This window comes from Manihot esculenta, chromosome 13, assembly GCF_001659605.2.
Source record: "Manihot esculenta cultivar AM560-2 chromosome 13, M.esculenta_v8, whole genome shotgun sequence".
NCBI lineage: Eukaryota > Viridiplantae > Streptophyta > Magnoliopsida > Malpighiales > Euphorbiaceae > Manihot > Manihot esculenta.
Genome location: NC_035173.2, coordinates 23,895,835 through 23,914,485, shown reverse-complemented (window position 1 = coordinate 23,914,485; position 18,651 = coordinate 23,895,835). Strand labels below are relative to the sequence as shown.

General features: G+C 37.5%; 1 protein-coding gene across 1 annotated transcript; it reads left to right on the top strand.

The window, feature by feature from the left end:
* Window positions 1-9,413: 9,413 nt before the first annotated feature.
* Window positions 9,414-16,970, top strand: LOC110611646 (uncharacterized tRNA/rRNA methyltransferase slr1673-like). Its single transcript, XM_043949946.1, has 4 exons — window positions 9,414-9,850; window positions 14,844-15,141; window positions 15,935-15,985; window positions 16,513-16,970. Exons 1-4 carry the CDS (start codon window positions 9,540-9,542, stop codon window positions 16,912-16,914), a joined length of 1,062 nt encoding a protein of 353 aa, XP_043805881.1. The 5' UTR covers window positions 9,414-9,539; the 3' UTR covers window positions 16,915-16,970.
* The last annotated feature ends 1,681 nt before the right edge of the window (window positions 16,971-18,651 follow it).

Here is an 18,651-nt window from a genome sequence, read left to right as displayed (position 1 = left end):
TTTAAAAAATCTGCAAATCTATCTGTAACTGTTACAGATAAAGGACTCTATCACATAAGATATTTGAGTATCTGCGAGATTATGATAGTGGGTTCTGAACACAACTCTTTTGGGAAAAAAGTTGTGGGAAAACAAAAGACTGAAACATATAAATACTCATTCTACAAATCGTGGGGATGATGTTAATTTTTGAAAAAAAATTCAGTCTAACAGTTGTAGATTGTGGAGCACATAATCTATCTATCTTTGAGAGAGCTAGCACTCTAGAAGGATAGAAGATGTTCGTGTGGATACCATAGAGGGTGTTCGTTTGAAAAAGCAGCACCATCAGTCCGCTATTGTATCTTTTGGACGAGATTAACAGGTTAGTCTCATATCCTTCTTATGAAATAAATGAAGCACTCCGATTCTGGGAAAGGAAATCCGAGATTTTATTTTTCCGCTGCACAATTTGGGTTGCAATAATCTCTGGATTTTCCAACAGTGGTATCAGAGTCAATCTGTGCTTTTCGTTTATGTTAATTATGCCATGATTGATATTATATATGCAATATATATTTATTAGAATGGCATGATAATTATGGATGAATGATGGGATCTTTTAAATAATTTTTATTAGAAAAATTAAATTAATAAAAAATAATAATAATAAAAATCGAATTCACGATGAACAGTCATCGTGAACCCAGAAAATGCTGAGGACCAGACCATCACACGTGAAGGCCACAGGCGAGCGGTGGGTCCCGCCGCTGATGCATGCCCGAAGCAACGATGGAAGGTGGTCATGTGTGTTGGCATGCAGATTGGGAAGAGCTAAGAACCTTCTCCTCAGTTTCATTCTCAATTCTCATTGACAAAGTAGACGAAGCAGCTTGTCAGTGCTGCTACAATCTGCCATGGATGTGCAACTGTTACTCGATATGCGGATCGACGAGCGGCACTGAGAGCTGAAGTACTGTGGTTGTCACAAGTTTGCAGGATGAAGCTGGTGTACATTGCGAGAGATCGCAGCCTCCTTTGCGATGTCGTCGATCTCGCGCACAATTAGAGGCGGACGGGACATCGACGGGGGCACAAGTGTTATGTGTCCCTCTGATGGCTGGACTGATTGGCCGGCTGCTGTGATGACGACAGCGGCGGCTGGGGTTTCTTCCTAAGGAAGAAGATGATGCCCTAAATTACGATTCTACCCCTGAAAATAAAAAAATAAATAAAAAAAATTTTTTTTGAGAAAATAAATTATTTTCTTTTAGTCTTAAATCATATTTAAATGACTGTAAAATAATTTTATTTTATTTTATAATATGAGATACTATGCATTATTGTCTATATATATATGTATGCTTATAGGATGCTATAATATATGTATGCAAGACAAAATAATTAAAATTAAAAGTTGAACCCCTCACTCTAAAATTTTAAGTTTTAATGCTACCCATATATTAAATACCTATCAAGACTAGGATCACCAAAATGCAGGTTTTGCCAAAGCAAAATGCTTAGTTTATATTAGTAAGATAGGATGAGTAATAGTTACTCATTTATTTAATTTTGGTTGAACTTAATTAGGCTATCAAAACGGTTTTGGGGCTAAGACATTAGATGAGGTATAACATGCATTTGACATATGATGTCAACAGCTCATAATCTAAGAGTTACATTAGATGTAATTGGTAAGGAGTTACCTACCTAAATAACTTAATTCTAAGCATCATGCCAAAGCTGACTTAGAATTAGGTGAAATATGGATCTTAGCCCACTAAAATATTATTATTTTTGAGGGTTATATTTTAGTGGGAGATTATTATCACCTCAATATTAATTTATTAAATTGATTATATTTGCATATTTTGTAGATAATTATGGCTGCTAATAACAATTCCACCTTATCACTGCGATCCATCCTTGAGAATGATAAACTGAAAGAAAATGGGACTAATTTTGTTAACTGGTTTAAAACCTTGAGAATTGTTATCAAGCAAGAGAAAAAGTCTTATGTGCTTGATGAAGCTATCCCAGAACCACCTCCTGCTGATGCTACTAATGCTGTTAAGAACAAGCATAAGAAGCATATGGATGATTCTAATGACATTGGATGTCTTATGTTGGCAACTATGTGTTCAGAACTTCAGAAGGATCTGGAGCACCTTGAGGCTTATGAGATGAGTGTCCATCTCAAACAAGCTTTCTAACAACAAGCTAGGCAGGACAGGTATGAAACTATCATTACATGATTGCAAAATGGTTGAAAATGAATCAGTTAGTGCTCATAATAAAAAAATAAATAAAATAAATAAAAACTGGATTCTTGTGTTCCTTGGTGAAAAATATAACTTTAAGAGACTTCCTTGTTAGTTGGGTATGTGTTTTTTATGCACAAACTTAAAAATTTATTAAACTTAATTGCATGATCACACATTAAGAATGAGTTTGTTGTATTTCAACTTTGAAGATTGTGCTGGTATTTCTTTTATGATTTCTACACATTGATGAGATTTTGTTGTGGCATGCTAGTTGCTTAAAGTAAATTAACTTAACTCTTTGAGCCATTGATTATGGGTAGCTTTTGTGAGTCTTTTCTAATTAATGAATACATACTTGAGGACAAGTCTGATTTAAGTGTGTGGGAATGGATAATATACATATTTTGTAGTTTTAATATTCTAGAACACTTAGATATTGAGTTTAATTTTATTTAAAACAGATTGATTTGTTTGAATTTTGATATCTTAGTAGGATTAACAAGGATTGGAGAATAACAAGAAAAAGTCCAATTTGGACTCTATATTCTGAACTCAAAAGAATCATGGGCGTAACTAAGTTCACAGAAGGATAAGAGGCAGAGTCATACTTGAACTCTAACTCCCAGACGAACTGTGTTATGGACTACATTATGGGCATAAAATATTTGACGAATAGAGTCTAGTTTTAAATTCGAGAAACAAACAAATAACTCTCATCTACCAAGATGTACTCAGTTTTGATTTTAGCTACTTGTATTTCGGTTAAGTTAGGACTCTTAGCACTATAAAAAGAGGACATTTTGATATATCTCATATCTCATCTCTCAGCTCTCATTCTTAATTAGTTTAAGTGGCTGAAAATACTCTTTTCATTGTGGTGTTTCAGCCATGAACATGTGTAGCTAAGTTTATTCTTTCAGTTAAAGGATAATTAAGGTTTTAATTCAATTGATTATGAGATTTATGTGATTCTATTATTTCTTTAATTGTTCTTAATATTTATATTATTTCTGTAACTTGTGTTTATTATTATTCTATTGATTATTACAATAAGGGCCCGTTGCACAATTATTGGAATAATATATTTATAATGGTCAACTGCCTGCTTATGGAAAATCGTCCCACATCAGCGGATTACAGCAATTTCAAATTTTATATAATAGCTAGCACGAAACTACTAAATAACTTGGGTTAACCATTTTGAGCCAAGTGAAAAGTGGGTCCACAAGTTATTTGGGCCAGTTTGGGCCGAGCTGTTTCAATTGGTATCAGAACCATCCTAGGTTAGACAAATTGTGTAATACCCGGCTAGACTCCGGTATCGGAATTCCTACCGTCCGGTGGAATCTCGGATGTCGGAAACCTCTAGAAGGGTAAAGCCATGTTTTATGAAATGTTTTTAATGTATTTTAATGTTTTAAGGATGAACTAAATGAGTTTTTGCATGAAAACAGCCTTAGAGGAAAACTCAGGTTCGGCCGCCGAAAGTGAGGTTCGGCCGCCGAACATACAGGCATTTCGAGTGTGCCTTAGGCCCCCGAAGGTATAGGTGAGGAAAGTGCAGGTTCGGCCGCCGAACCTCAAGTTCGGCCGCCGAACATATCATGCATGCGGAGGCACGTTCGGCCCCCGAACGTGGCCTGGCCAGCTGATATAAAAGGGTCCCTTAGCCGAAAACGGGCGAACTTTTCTCCCCATTGTCGGCCAAGGTGAGTTTTCCACCATTCCTCACCATTCTTGAGTTCTTTCCTTCAATCTTTCATGATTTTCACAAGCTTTCTTCTTGTTTTGAAGATTTTCAAGTTTTGAGCAAGTTTCGGAGTTTTGAGGTTCAAGGACCCAAATCTCTCCCAACCCGAGTTAGGACGTCTCCCTCTCGATCTTCAAGAGGTAAGAGCCGATCTTAAGCTCTAAGTATGTTTTAAGTAAGTTTTATGCAAGATCCATGGGGTAGAATGCATGTTAGCTCATAGTTAGATTTTTGAGTTTATGTTGAGATTATGAGCAATGTGTGTTGTTTGAGTATACTTGAAGTGTTGTAGTTGGGGTTTATGTTTGTTTGAGACCCCTAGGAGCTTGTATGCATGTTTTGGTTGGGTTATATACATGATTTGAGGTTTGGGGAGGCAAATGTGCATTTGGAGCCAAGTTTCTGCCCTTTGGCAGAAACCAGGTTCGGCAGCCGAAGGAGCTTTCGGCCGCCGAACATGGCTGGGAAGGCAGGCCTTTCGGCTGCCGAAGTTGCCCCCGAAAAGAGACTTTCGTCTCTGTCTGGGACTTTCGGCCGCCGAAGGTGCCGCCGAACCTGCCTGGGTTTCGGCTCTGGAGGCACTTTCGGCCGCCGAAGGTGCCGCCGAACCTGCACTGTTCAGCCTTCTTTTGCATGTTTTTGCATGCTTGTTTCATGATGTTTTAGGAGGTTTTTGGGGAGTATTGTAGAGCTATGTTTATATATGTTAGGTTCCTCATTTGAGTCCACCTGTGTAGGTTCGGACCCGGGGAACCGAAGACCCCAGCAGTGAGTCAGCTGCTACAGAGTATAGTCAGAGCTAGCCAGAGGTGAGTGGAACAAACTAAAAGTTTTAAATTGTTAAAGTATAAATTTTGAGCATGACCCATGCATCATGAATGCCATGAGATATAGTAGGTTGTTTGCATTAGTATTCACGAAAATGTTGCATTGCATAATTGATGATGATGTGGATTGGTCATTGAATGATCCCTTAGTCCTCTTATGTTATGATATGACGAGGTTATAGTAGAGAGAGACCAGTGAGGCCCATTCTACGCCCCTGGTACATAGTAAGAGAAAGTCCAGTGAGGCCCATTCTACGCCCCTGGCATATTGGAATGTTATGTATGTTACAGCTATAGTAAGAGAAGGACCAGTGAGGCCCATTCTACGCCCCTGGTACGTATGGACTATGTTGAGGACTATAGGTGACAATACCATCCTTATGTGAGTTGTTTGTGATATGCTGCATTCCATGAAAGCATGAAGTTTTAATATATGTTTTCTATATTCTGCTCACTGGGCTTTAGAGCTCACCCCTCTCCCCTAACCCCAGATGTGCAGGTACAGGGTAGATCATGAGGTTAGCCAGAGTTAGAAGTCATCTTGTTGTAATAGTTAGAAAGTGGACATGACAACGATTGTATTATAACAATTGTATTTGATGTAATGTAAGAAATGGTATAGTATGTTATGTAATGAGATTATTGAGGTTATAGTTGTGCTTGACTCTATGAGTTATAGTTATTCCGTTGTTACATGATCTATAGAAATGTCACTATGATGTTTATCATAGTCCAAGCTTAATGTATGATGAGATACCCCATTGGAGCATTTAATGAGGGCTCCAGTGGAGGTTTATGTTTATAGATGTGCATGCACAGGTTAAGCTTGGATAAAGAAAAGAAAAAGTTTACAGTCTATGTATGTGGTTGATCATGTTTGGGATTATACAGGTTTACAGTATGTATGTTAGGCTTGCTACGGGTCCCGGCGGCCTTAAGTCGACCCGGATCCTAGCGCCGGTAGCGGTCCGATTTTCGGGTCGTTACAGAATGGTATCAGAGCTAGTGGACCTGCGAGGAAAGGGCTACCCGTGTGAGACGAGGTGGAACTGCCCGAAGTACTAGCGAATTACAATACCCAAGGGGACGAGGTGGAGCCGCCCGAAGTACTAACGAACCACAATACCCAAGGATTCGGTCCTGATTTAGCAATTGTATTTGATTCAGTTGCGATAAGAACGTCGCAAATTTAGCAGAACCGAGTGTAACGGTCAGCTGTCTGCTTGTGGAAAATTGTCCCACATCGGCATATTACGGTAATTTCAAATTGTATATAATAGCTAGCACGAAACTACTAAATAACTTAGGTTAACCATTTTAGGCCAAGTGGAAAGTGGGTCCAAAAGTTTTTTGAGCCAGTTTGGGCCGAGCTGTTTCAATATTGCTATTCAAATTGATTAAATTCGTAATTGTTTAGTTTAATCTAAAACAAGTGGTGAATTAGAATGCGTAACACTCTTCTAAGGAATAATATAATCTAACTTAAATAAATCAAGCGTCTCGGGTTTGTTAGTTAGAATCAAATCCTTCTAAATCTTAATGTTGTAACTGGATTAAATTCTAAGAGAGTCTCCTATGGTTGTCCAAAAGTTAGAGCTAGTTAACGAGTGTCTCTTAGCTAGTTTAGAATTTAAGAAAGGATTGGATATCTGCAAATTTAAAATTTAAGGAAGGATTGGATATTCGATATTTATAACTGGTTTATCAATAATTAATTTTGAATTATTTTTATATATATAATCAACCAATAAAACTGAAACTAAGATTATTCTGTTGACTGAATATTTCTCATCTTGATTCTTTCTCTTAAATATAATTGTTTTTTTTAATTAGTTTTATTTATTTTCACTTCTCTACATTCAAAACTTTTTCCATTTTATTTTATATCTTATTCATTCAATAGAATTAATTTATTTACCGGTCTCTTTCGGATCGACCCTATTTGCCATTATCACAAGTTTTATTCTAAATATAAATTTATTTTTTGTGGTTTCGACGCCCAAGACAGAAGATTAATTAGCAGTAGATTGAGTGTTTTAGAAACAAATAACTTGGGAAAGTACCTTGGAGTTCCCCTCCTACACTCCAGAGTCACTAGAAAGACATACCAATATATCATTGACAATATCAAGAAGAAGCTTACAGCATTGGGAATGCGCAAGCTTTCTTTAGCAAGCCGCATTACTCTTGCCCTGTCAGTCATTTCAGCCATTCCAAGTTATACCATGCAAACTTCAATTATGCAAAATTATATCTGTGAGGAAGTGGATAAGTTGTGTAGACAGCTCATTTGGGGAAGCTTAGAGGGGGTAAGGAAAGTTCCTCTAGTACCTTGGAAGCAAGTGATGAAGCCTAAAGAATATGGAGGTCTTGGGTTCAGAAGTGCTAAGTGTACTAATCAAGCTTATATGATGAAGATGGCCTGGTAGTTGCTTACAAATGAGCATGCTATGTGGGTGAAGATCCTCAAAGCAAAATACAAGTTTAAATGTGAGCACCCGACTTTTTTACTGCATAAACCCAACTGCTCCAACCTATGGAAAGGAATCTGCTCTATTTGAAACGATGTCAGAAAAGGTATTGTTTGGTCTCTAGGTAATGGCAATTCTATCAGCTTTTGGTTGGATGCCTGGCTTCCAGATGGACAAATCCTTGCCCAGCAAATCACTCTATCACTTAATGAGAGTCTGCTCACAAGAACGGTCTCTAGCTACATTTGTGAGAATGGACAATGGGACTGGGAGGTGATAGGAGGTCACTTTCAGATGTCCACTTTGCTCAAAATTGCTAATGTCCCTGCACCAAGTTCCAGGGAATCTAAGGACTTCCTTGTCTGGAAGCTGACAAGTGAAGGGAAGGCCACACTCAGGTCTGCCCATCTTTTGTTATCCAACCTCAATGAAAATGATAAAGACACAGTTTGGAAGCTAATCTGGAAATGGAATGGCCCTCAGTGGGTGAAAACCTTCTTGTGGCTGGTAAATCATGATAAAATCTTGACAAATGTTGAGCGCAGGAGGAGACACCTATACATTTTGTCTCTTTGTGAGTTGTGCAACCTGAAATATGAAGCTAGTTTACATGCTTTGAGAGACTGTCCTGCCGCTGCACACGTGTGGAAAAGATTAATACCACCCGAATGGATAAATGCATTCTTCAATGAGAACTCCAGTAAGTGCTGGCTGCGATGGAACCTAGAACTTGTGATGAACACCCGTGCCGGAGTTTTCTAGCCTTTAATGTTTGGTCTGGTAGTTTGGAAATTATGGAATTGTCGGAATACTTATATTTTTACGAAGGAGAGTATGGATATTAATACCCTTTTACATCTTGCTCTCACTGAAGCCAAGAAGACTCGACAAGCTCTAAACCAACGGAACGCAACCTGGCAAAAAATTTTGGAGAATGTCCTCAAGCTTAACACAAATACCACAGTCACAAGACAGAGACATTTGGCTTTTGGGGGAGGGATCTTCAGAGATTCGACAGGGGGATGGGTCAAAGGTTTTATCGTGTCTTTGGATTACAAGAAGTTGCTGGTGGAATGTGACAACCTCAATGTTGTTAACATGTTAATTAAAGGGTCCAGCTCAAGTGAATGATATCACTGCGTCTATGATCAACACCATCATAGCCTTAATGGACCGAGTGTTTACATTGGAGTTCAATCATGTCTTGCGTGAGGCAAACCGAAGGGCTGATTTTATGGCTGCTACTATCCAAGTTCAGTTGGAAATAGTTGATCGATCTCCGATCAGGCTTATGTCGCTAGTCACAACTGAAGCTATTGGTACAATCAGTCTAGAACCAGATTAAGCCTATTTGGCCTTTCTCTCTCCTTACCAAAAAAAAAATATGAATTTAAAAACAGAGAATGAATTAAGCTAAAAAAATACAATTATAGTGATTAAAAAAAAGACTAACACAATTATTCAACTAATCAAATACACAAAGTTTGTTATTATACTAAAATTTTATATATAAAACAAAAAAAAAAGAAAATAAAATGTAAAATTCTATTCTTAAACTTATTTTTAATATTATACTAATATTATTATCAAAATAAAATTATTATTATACTCCTCTTTGAAGGGTGCCTTATGCGCTATTTTTCTTCATTGATCTTAAATTCTACAGAACAAAAGTTACTAAAATAAATTTAAGAGATAAATAAAATAAAAAAATAATAAAAATAAAAATTAGAAATAAAAATAAAACTTGAGGTGACTAAAAAAATACTTATAGTCTGTAGCTGGACTTCTAAAAAAATTCTTATTAAAAAGTGACTTTTATTCATAATAAATATTAAATGACACTGGATATGAATATTGATTTTTTATTTCCTCAAAATTGATAATATTATGAACAATTATGTATATAGAAAGAAGGACACTGGATTTGAACTATAATAATTTATTTTTAATTATTTAATTTTAATTTTAATTTTAAAAATAAAATATATTAATAAATTTATATAGAGTTTTTAACGAGTTAACTTTAAAAAAAATTCAAAAAAAGAATTTTTTTTTTGAAAAATATTTTGATCCATAAAATAAAGCACCTTAATTATTCATTTTCCTCTCCTTGCAAGAGCAGAGGCGCACAAGTATCCTTGTAGAGAGATCCTTGTGCGGAGCCCCAATGGCCGAAACTATCTACTTCGAAATTGGATGTGAATATTTATAGACTTTTGATTTTTGAGTCTTAAAAGAGGGAGAAATGCAGAGCACATACATATCCTGGGTTCCTGCAGTGTCTCCTCCACCTCTCAGCCTCTCTAATTCAAAGCCCAGGCTATCTACTGCTTCGCCAAATCAACCTCAAACCCAAAAAATCTCTCAGTATCGTTATTATAATAGTGATGGGGATATTGATAATCCTGCAGAGGTGAAGTTTACTTTACCAGCCCATGTAAAATCCCTAACAAGTACTTTAAACCCATTTGTGAAGCACTGTGTCAAGCTCCGTAAGAGCTCCTCTTATCGCCATTTCCATGGTTCAGCTATTGTTGTGGGTACTACACCTATCAGGTATTTTCGTATTCTTTCTGAAATTTTTGCATATTCACTTCCTGAACTGCAACATGGTTTTTTTTCTTTTAACGAAAAAAAAAAACTTTGTTATTAGCAATTGAAGGTCACAGTGTGAATGCTTTGCTTTTCTTTCAAATTGTTTGATTGCAAATTTTGTGTGTCTGCCAATGAACCACTTGCTGAAACTCTCTAGAGATGTGATAGGTCCCAGTCAAAGCCAAGAAAATTTATAGAAGAAAAATTAATAAAATTGCTGGTATTTCCTTTTTTTTTTTTTTTTTTTACTGCTGCTACAGAAGAATATAAATAGGGAAGAAATAAAACTACTTAGTCCTATTCTTAAGGCCGCACTTTAGCACAAAGAGATATTATTGCCACGATCAACTTCGTGCTACTTGACTAAGTAAAACAAACAACTTAAAAGATTAATTGCAGTAAATAAAAATAGCAGCAAAAATAGAAAAGCAGTAGGACCCTTAGTCCAAATACTTCTTATTTGGAACAGTAGCTCTGGATGACCTTCTGAGGGGCTTATCAGTACCCTCCCCTTGAAGAGGAACCTTGTCCTCAAGGTTCAGATTTGGAAACCGAGCAGACAAGTCCGACGAAACTTCCCAAGTGGCATCTTCAGGGGGCAATTGCTTCCAACGAACAAGGCTTTCTTCTGTAAAACGATTACCAAGACGAACCCACCTTGTATCTAAAATCTCAGCAGGCTCAAGAACAAAATTTCCATCATCAGTGTGCGGAGGAATTTCAGAAGAAACAGGAACAGTATCCCCCACATGTTTCTTAAGTAAGGAGACATGAAAGACTGGGTGAACCTTGGAGTCGGCAGGAAGCTGCAGGCGGTAAGCTAAGGATCCAATCTTTTCTTCAACCATGAAAGGCCCATAAAAACGACTAGCAAGCTTGTGAAATGCACGCCTGTTCACTGACTGTTGTCTATACGGTTGTAACTTAAGATAGACAAAATCACCTGGATAGAATTCCACATCCCTGCGTTTGTTATCGGTCACCTGTTTCATGTACGCTACGGAACGTGACAAGTGAAGCTTAAGCTCCTTCAAAATCTCATCACGGGTAACCAAAACCTGATCGACCTCATTAACTGGAGAAGAACCCAATTCATACCGTGGAATCATTGGGGGAGTCCTACCATACAATGCCAGAAATGGTGTCATACCAATAGAAATGTGAAAAGATGTGTTATACCAGTATTCCGCCCAAGGTAAGAAAGAACACCACCTTCGAGGCTGCTGACTGGCGAAACAACGAAGGTACTGCTCCAAGCACCTGTTAGTAACTTCGGATTGGCCATCCGTTTGCGGGTGGTATGAAGAGCTCATATTTAATTGGGTTCCAGAGAGCTTGAAGAACTCACGCCAAAAGTTGCTCATGAAAATTGGATCACGATCACTGACGATCGACCTGGGCATGCCATGATACTTGACAACTCCATTGACAAATAATTCAGCTATGACCTTAGCAGAGTATGGGTGAGATAATGGCAAAAAATGAGCATATTTACTCAATCTGTCAATTACTACCAGAATAGAAGTTTTACCAGAGGAAGGAGGCAACCCATCAATAAAATCCATTGCCTTTCTTCAGTAAATTAGTCAATGGTTGGGCAAGAATTCCATAAGATTGAACGAATTTTCTGTAGTACCCAGTGAGTCCTAAAAACCCACGTAATTCAGTGACTGTTGTTGGGGTAGGCCAATCCAGTATTGCACTGATTTTCGATTTATCCACCTGCACTCCATCTCCAGAAACCACATGACCCAAATATTCAATCTGGTTGAGTCCAAAAGCACATTTGCTTAGCTTTATAAAAAATTGATGTTGCCGCAGCAGCTGTAATGCCAACCGCACATGTTCCAGATGAGTCTCCCATGATGGACTGTAAATAAGAACATCGTCAAAGAAAACCAAGACAAATTTTCTTAAGTAGGGGCGGAAAACAGTGTTCATTAGCGCCTGGAATGTAGAGGGTGCGTTGCACAGCCCAAAGGGCATCACCAGATACTCATAATGGCCGTTATGTGTTCGGAAGGCCGTTTTATGAATATCAGGAGGATGCATCCTGACTTGATGAAATCCTGCAATAAAGTCCAGTTTAGTAAAATAAGAGGAACCATGGAGCTCATCTAACATATCGTCGACCGTTGGTATGGGAAAACGATCTTTGATAGTGGCTTGATTAAGAGCTCGGTAGTCCGTACAGAACCTCCAGGAGCCATCCTTTTTCTTGACCAGTAGAACAGGGGATGAAAAGGGGCTGGTGCTGGGCCGAATCAACCCTTTTGTTAACATCTCTTGTACCTGTTTTTCGATCTCATCTTTCTGAAAGTGAGCATATCTGTAAGGGCGAACATTCACCGGATCAACACCCTCTTTAAGAATAATGTGATGATTAATTTCTCGCCGGGGAGGCAACTTTCTCGGCTGCTGGTATACATCATGAAACTGGGTTAACAGGTGCAGCATATCTGGATGTAGATACTCAGGAAGTGTGGCTGTAGAGGTCTCGAGACAGATTGCAAAAGCTGTACTATTGTGCCTCAATTCCTTGGATATTGATTTCAAGGATAGAGGTTCAATTGGCTGACTGCAAATACCCTGCAAATGTCTCGGTTGGCCGTTCCATGTGAAGTCCATAGTCATGTTCTTCCAATTACATGCCACCGTCCCTAATTGTCGTAGCCACTGTACACCCAACACAACGTCCAAACCCATTATAGGAAGAGAAAAGAACGTAGCTGTAAATGGTATACCTTGGAGAGAAAAAGCAACATCCTTGAATTTTCCAGTGCATCGTAATGGACTTCCATCCGCTACTTTAACATTGAAAGGTGTTGTTGGCGTGGCCGGCAATTTGAGCAAACTGGCGATTTTCTCATTGATGAAGTTATGAGTCGAACCGCTGTCAATGAGGACAATCAATTGACAAGAATTAAAGCGAATTTCTACCCTCATCGTTCCTATCGAAGACCAACCGGTTAAGGCATGCAAGGAAATTTCCGCATCCGTATCATCTTCATCGTCGTCCAGATCATATCCACCATCCAAGATGAGAAGCTGTGACTTAGTACAACGGTGACCAGGAGTAAACTTTTCGTCACAGTTGAAACAGAGCCCTTGAGCCCTACGCTTCTGCATCTCGTCCCAAGTTAACCGCTTCACAGGAGTAGAAGGTTTGCTTTTTGATGGAGAGAAATTACTCGTTTGGAGAGATGGGCGAATTGCTTTTTTATGACGAAGCAATTGCTCATCCTTCATTCGAGCTAAGCTTATTGCATCCTTCAAGGTCTTGGGTTTAAACATTCTGATCCCCTCTGCGATTTCAGATTTAAGCCCCCCCATGAAGGTTCCAACTAGTGCCTTCTGAGTCCAACCTCTCACCCTGTTACCCAATCGTTCAAACTCCCTTTGATAATCACGTAAGTCACCAGTCTGACGAATTTTGGAGAGAGATTCGTCAAAATCTTCACAGTCGGTGGGCCCAAAGCGGGACCACAATTCTTCGGAGAATATTTCCCACGATACTCCTTTTCCGGCCTCAGCATAAGTTCGTCGAAGCCATTGCCACCACTCGTTAGCTTCTCCGCGGAGGTGATATGATGCCAAGGAAACTTTTTCAGCATCTGGTGTTCCCTGGTATTCGAAGAATTGATCTACTCTGGTGAACCATTCAGTCGGATCGTCTCCTGTATATTTGGGAAATTCGAGTTTGGCGAGCTTAGCTGAGAATAGTGACTTCCCTCCGTCTTTCAAGACTTCAGGAGTAGCACGTATCTGGCTAGCTCGGTCGCCTTCGCAGCTTGATTCCTCCTTATTGGCAAGAGAAGTTTCTGTCAATTTGGAGAGCGCCGCCTTGATATATTGTAGATCGTCCCCAAATCGTGACAGATTGTCCTGGACTTGACCAAGCCCAGTTTCGAGGTTTTCAATTCTTTCCTTGTTTGTAGCCATTTGAAAGGAAGAATAGAAAAAAAATTGTGGCTCTGATACCAATGATAGGTCCCAGTCAAAGCCAAGAAAATTTATAGAAGAAAAATTAATAAAATTGCTGGTATTTCCTTTTTTTTTTTTTTTTTTACTGCTGCTACAGAAGAATATAAATAGGGAAGAAATAAAACTACTTAGTCCTATTCTTAAGGCCGCACTTTAGCACAAAGAGATATTATTGCCACGATCAACTTCGTGCTACTTGACTAAGTAAAACAAACAACTTAAAAGATTAATTGCAGTAAATAAAAATAGCAGCAAAAATAGAAAAGCAGTAGGACCCTTAGTCCAAATACTTCTTATTTGGAACAGTAGCTCTGGATGACCTTCTGAGGGGCTTATCAAGATGTTAGGTTACATGATATAGATTTGTGGGTATAATTTTTTTCCCTGTAAAACTTTTGACTGGACGAGTAGTTCATGATTTAGCTTGAGATACGTCTCTGTTTCTCCTTCTCTTGGGCTTATCTGATAAACAAGCTCTATTCGAAGTAAACTCTAAAATCTAGGGGATCTCCATTTTTTTTCTCCTAATCTTTGATTCTTGGTGGAATTCACGCTGCCTTGGTTATGTGATATGCAAAATAGATCAGTTGAACATGCCACAGACGCATATTCCACAATTTGTGGTAAATATTTGTCCTAAAACCTTTTTGCAGTACCTGTCCAGTCATGCTTATAACAATTCATAGTATCATAAACTTGCTCAGAAACAATTCTGAATCGAACAATGTCCTGCGTGTTGAACTATTGATTTTTCATGTCTCAAATTGGATTTCTTTCCTTAAAAGCTTGAGGGGACAGCATTTTCTGGAGTTTAGGAGGTTCAAATTTCAATCTTTGCATTAGCAATTATTCAGTTGAAGTTGTTCATCTTATGTATTTTACTCGTCTGCATCTTGGTTCAACTTTAGCCTCGTGCCTATCAATGTTACTTTTGGCTTGTAAAGTGCTTATGAGACATGTACTCGCACAGGGAGATATACGACTTTCAGAAGTCATCAGAAGAGAGGACTGTTGAAATGGAGTGTCTAATTCTTCTTGATAAACCTAAGATCCCTGAAGGATTTGATGATTCCTCTACTGGTACTTTGCGTGTGAGCGCTTCGGTGATGAAAAGACTTTCACAGTTGCAATCTACTGAATCTACTGAAGCAATTGCCCTGATGAGATTTCCTACCAGCTACTTTGTTGTAGGTAATCATCAAAAAGATGCAGATTGTCGGAAATGGTTCCCAGCTCCACATCGAATTCTAGTCCTTGAGGGGATTCAGGTTATTCTAACTCATCTGAAACTCCTCTTTCTGTTGCACAGATGTTTCTTTCTCTTCTTCCATTGAGTATAGTCCTACAAGTAGAAGGAAAAATATACATTAAACAAGAAAAGAAGAGAGCAAGAAAGAGCATAAGCAATTTGAACATGTGTGATTATCTAACAATTGTACTAAAGTCCAGTTTATGTAGCCAAGTCCTGATAGAATGTAAGAGTGAACATAATAAACAGTGAAGTTATAGGGTCATTGCTTGACATAACAATAGAAGTATTGGGCTTACTACCTCAGGGGGCAAATTCAAATCGTCATGCAAAAAAAGTTTCTTTGTTCTTTTTCTTTTTTTTTTTTTTCTTTGGGGGGTTGGGGGAGGGGGGGGGGGGGGGGTGGAGTGTCTATATCCAGAGTTTTTCTCTAGAAAAGCCCACTAAAGGGTAAGAAACCAAAACAAGAGGCTACTTTCCTTTCTGTTATCTTCCTTTTTTCTCCACAAAAACTTGAAACTCAATTTTCTAATTGTACTTTTGTCATTTTGCAAACAATGAGCCCATTTTTAAAAAAGCTCATCTAGTGAATATAAAGCACGAGAGTATGTTGATCGTAGCCACTCCTTGTGCGGAGGAACTGTAATTATTTAAAGTTCCTTGCATATTAGTTAATTACTCCTCCTGCTGCCTCACAAAATATATTCATTTGGTGATTGAGTTGCAGAATTTTATGATTGCGCCTGCTGGAAATGATTTAAGGAATTGCCTGAACATAAATATCACTAACTTATGAGTTCTGTTCCTTGTAGGATCCAGGTAACCTAGGAACATTAGTCAGATCGGCTGTGGCATTTAGATGGGTAAGCAACAACATCAAAAGCTCATGTTTTCCCCTTCTACTTTTAAGCTGTTTTGCTGATTGTTTGGCGCATTCTATCCTGTCAAAGCTTTCTTTTTCGTTTTACCCACTTTATAAGTTTAATCCACAAAAGTTGTAGCTCTTTTTGTGCTATTAAGGATTAAGCTTAGATCAATGTTCCCAATGAGGGTTACAACTTGCATTCATCCTGATTGGCTTGATACTCCGGTGCTCAACTGAAATAAGACTTGATCATAATCAAGTTGTACATGTACAGATTGCTGTATTCTTACTTTGCTATAATTATTTTAATTTAAGATGTATGGATTCATATAATTTTTTATAATTCTTCGGTTGAATATATTTATTTCATACAAATGTATCCACTGCAATTATACCCTCAATTAAATTTTCCTCTGAATGTTTATTACATCAAATGCATTGCTTAGGTTGAGATTCTAGTTGAGTAGTTACTTTCCATCTGTAACTTTATAACAGAAGATTTGATACCATAGCTAATATGAACAGGGTGGCATTTTCCTTCTTCCTGGCTGTTGTGATCCATTCAATGACAAAGCGCTCAAAGCGAGTCGAGGAGCCTCCTTTCAGGTCCCTATAGTTGCAGGCGGTTGGCAAAATCTTGAAGCTCTCAAAAATGAATTCCAAATGAAATTGCTTGCTGGCCACCCAGCAAGTAATGATGAACTGAAGCCAGTATCGCAATTATCTCAAGGGCTTGCAGATTCTTTAGCTGATGTTCCATTATGCTTGGTTTTGGGCAGTGAAGGACGTGGCCTTTCAGAGCAATCTCTGCAAGAATGCGAGCTTGTAAGCATACCCATGGCAAGAAACTATGAGTCTCTTAATGTTGCTGTTGCGGGTGGCATTTTCTTGTACATGCTTCAGCCTCAAAACCAGAGAATTTTTTAACCCGTGCTTGAAATCAAAGATTTTGCGAGAATTCAATTCAATTTATTTCATTGTTATCAATTTTCTCGTTTGAAATGAAAAAATTCGTATTTTTTTAATTTATAAAATTTTTATTTTTATAGAAAATAAAATTATGCATAATTTTGTTAAAATTTATTTGAATTATTTTTTTAAATAAAATGATTCATACAAAATTGGGAAAAGGCTTTTTCAAATAGTTAAGAGAGCAGCAGACCAACAGCTTGCATGGCAGGTTTTAAAGACTTCTTGACATCTAATCTATGTAAGATTTTGGTGTCTTGGCTGTCGTGAAATTCTTCTTCTAGTTGATGCTGTCCTACGTCCTGAGAGTTTAAATCGGGTTTTTTGTTTCTTTTAGCCGAAACCCTAAATCAAATTTTCGATCCCTTGAGATCAAAACCAAGGACCGAAACCTTGGAGTCTTGGTCCCTTGAAGAAGGGCTTCAGTCTTTGAGGCCAAAATCTTGGGGTCTCGTTCTCTTGTAGACCGAAATCATTGAAACCTCGATCCTTGAAATGGGAAATATGGATGGATACTACCCGTCTTTTATTAATTCCGGATTTTGGGCATTTTAATATTGAATTGAAAGCCTTAACCAAATAATAATAGAAGCCTTTATAATTACTTGTATAAATATAGTTAAGTTAAAATAGGAAAACAACAAATAAAAATAAGAAACTCGATTTAAGAATTTTGACCACCTTTTATTTATTAATTTAATCTACATATCAAAATTTTGACCACCTCCTATTTATTAATTTAAATAAAAAAAAACTCGATTTAATAATTTTTTTTAGTTAATTGAATTTAAATTTAAATTTAAGATGCGACGTAACAACTATTTAAAAAACTATGAGCTGTAATTATAAAATAAGGTTATATGGTAAGAATTTAATAAACTGATACATGGTCTCATATGTGAAAAGGAAGATCTAGACACTATTACACCCGATTCTTTGTTAAGACTCACCCTCTCCTGACCAGGACGAGACTTCACAAAAAGTTATTATTAGCAGACACAATTCAACAAATCTTTGTTACACCTATAATCGCGGACTACAAAAAAACTGTGAAATTGCGATCAAAATTAGCGACCAAATTTTTTGGTCGCTATATAGCTACCAATCAGCGACCATTCTGCGACTGACTGAATGAAATAATATTTTTATTTAACAAAATGCTTAACGATCAATTTTTGGTCGTTAATTGGTCGCTATTTAGCGACCAAATATAAAATGGTCGCTAATTTAGCGGGAATTAATTGCGCGAGTTATTAGCGACCATTTTTGCGATAAAATTGCGACAACTTTTTAGGCGGGAATATTTAGCGACTAAAATAATTAGTCGCTAAATAGCGACCAATCAGCGACCATTTTATTTTTAAAATTTTAATTTAATTTTTAATTATATTTTATTTTATTTAAAATTTTAAATTAAGTAATTTCAATTCGGTATATCGTTTTGACAATTTAAGGGATGCTCTAATCTAGGGATGTAAACGGGTAGGGTACCCGTGAAAATTAAACTACCCGAACCCGAACCCGATTTATATTAGTAATATCCGAACCCGTTCCGAACCCGATTAAAAATTAATTTAAACTATCTGAATCCGTTCCAAACCCGATTATTATTATCCGAATAAAACCCGAACCCGTTTAATCTTATATATTTTAAATAATAATTTATATAAAAAATATTTTTTATTAATAATTTTC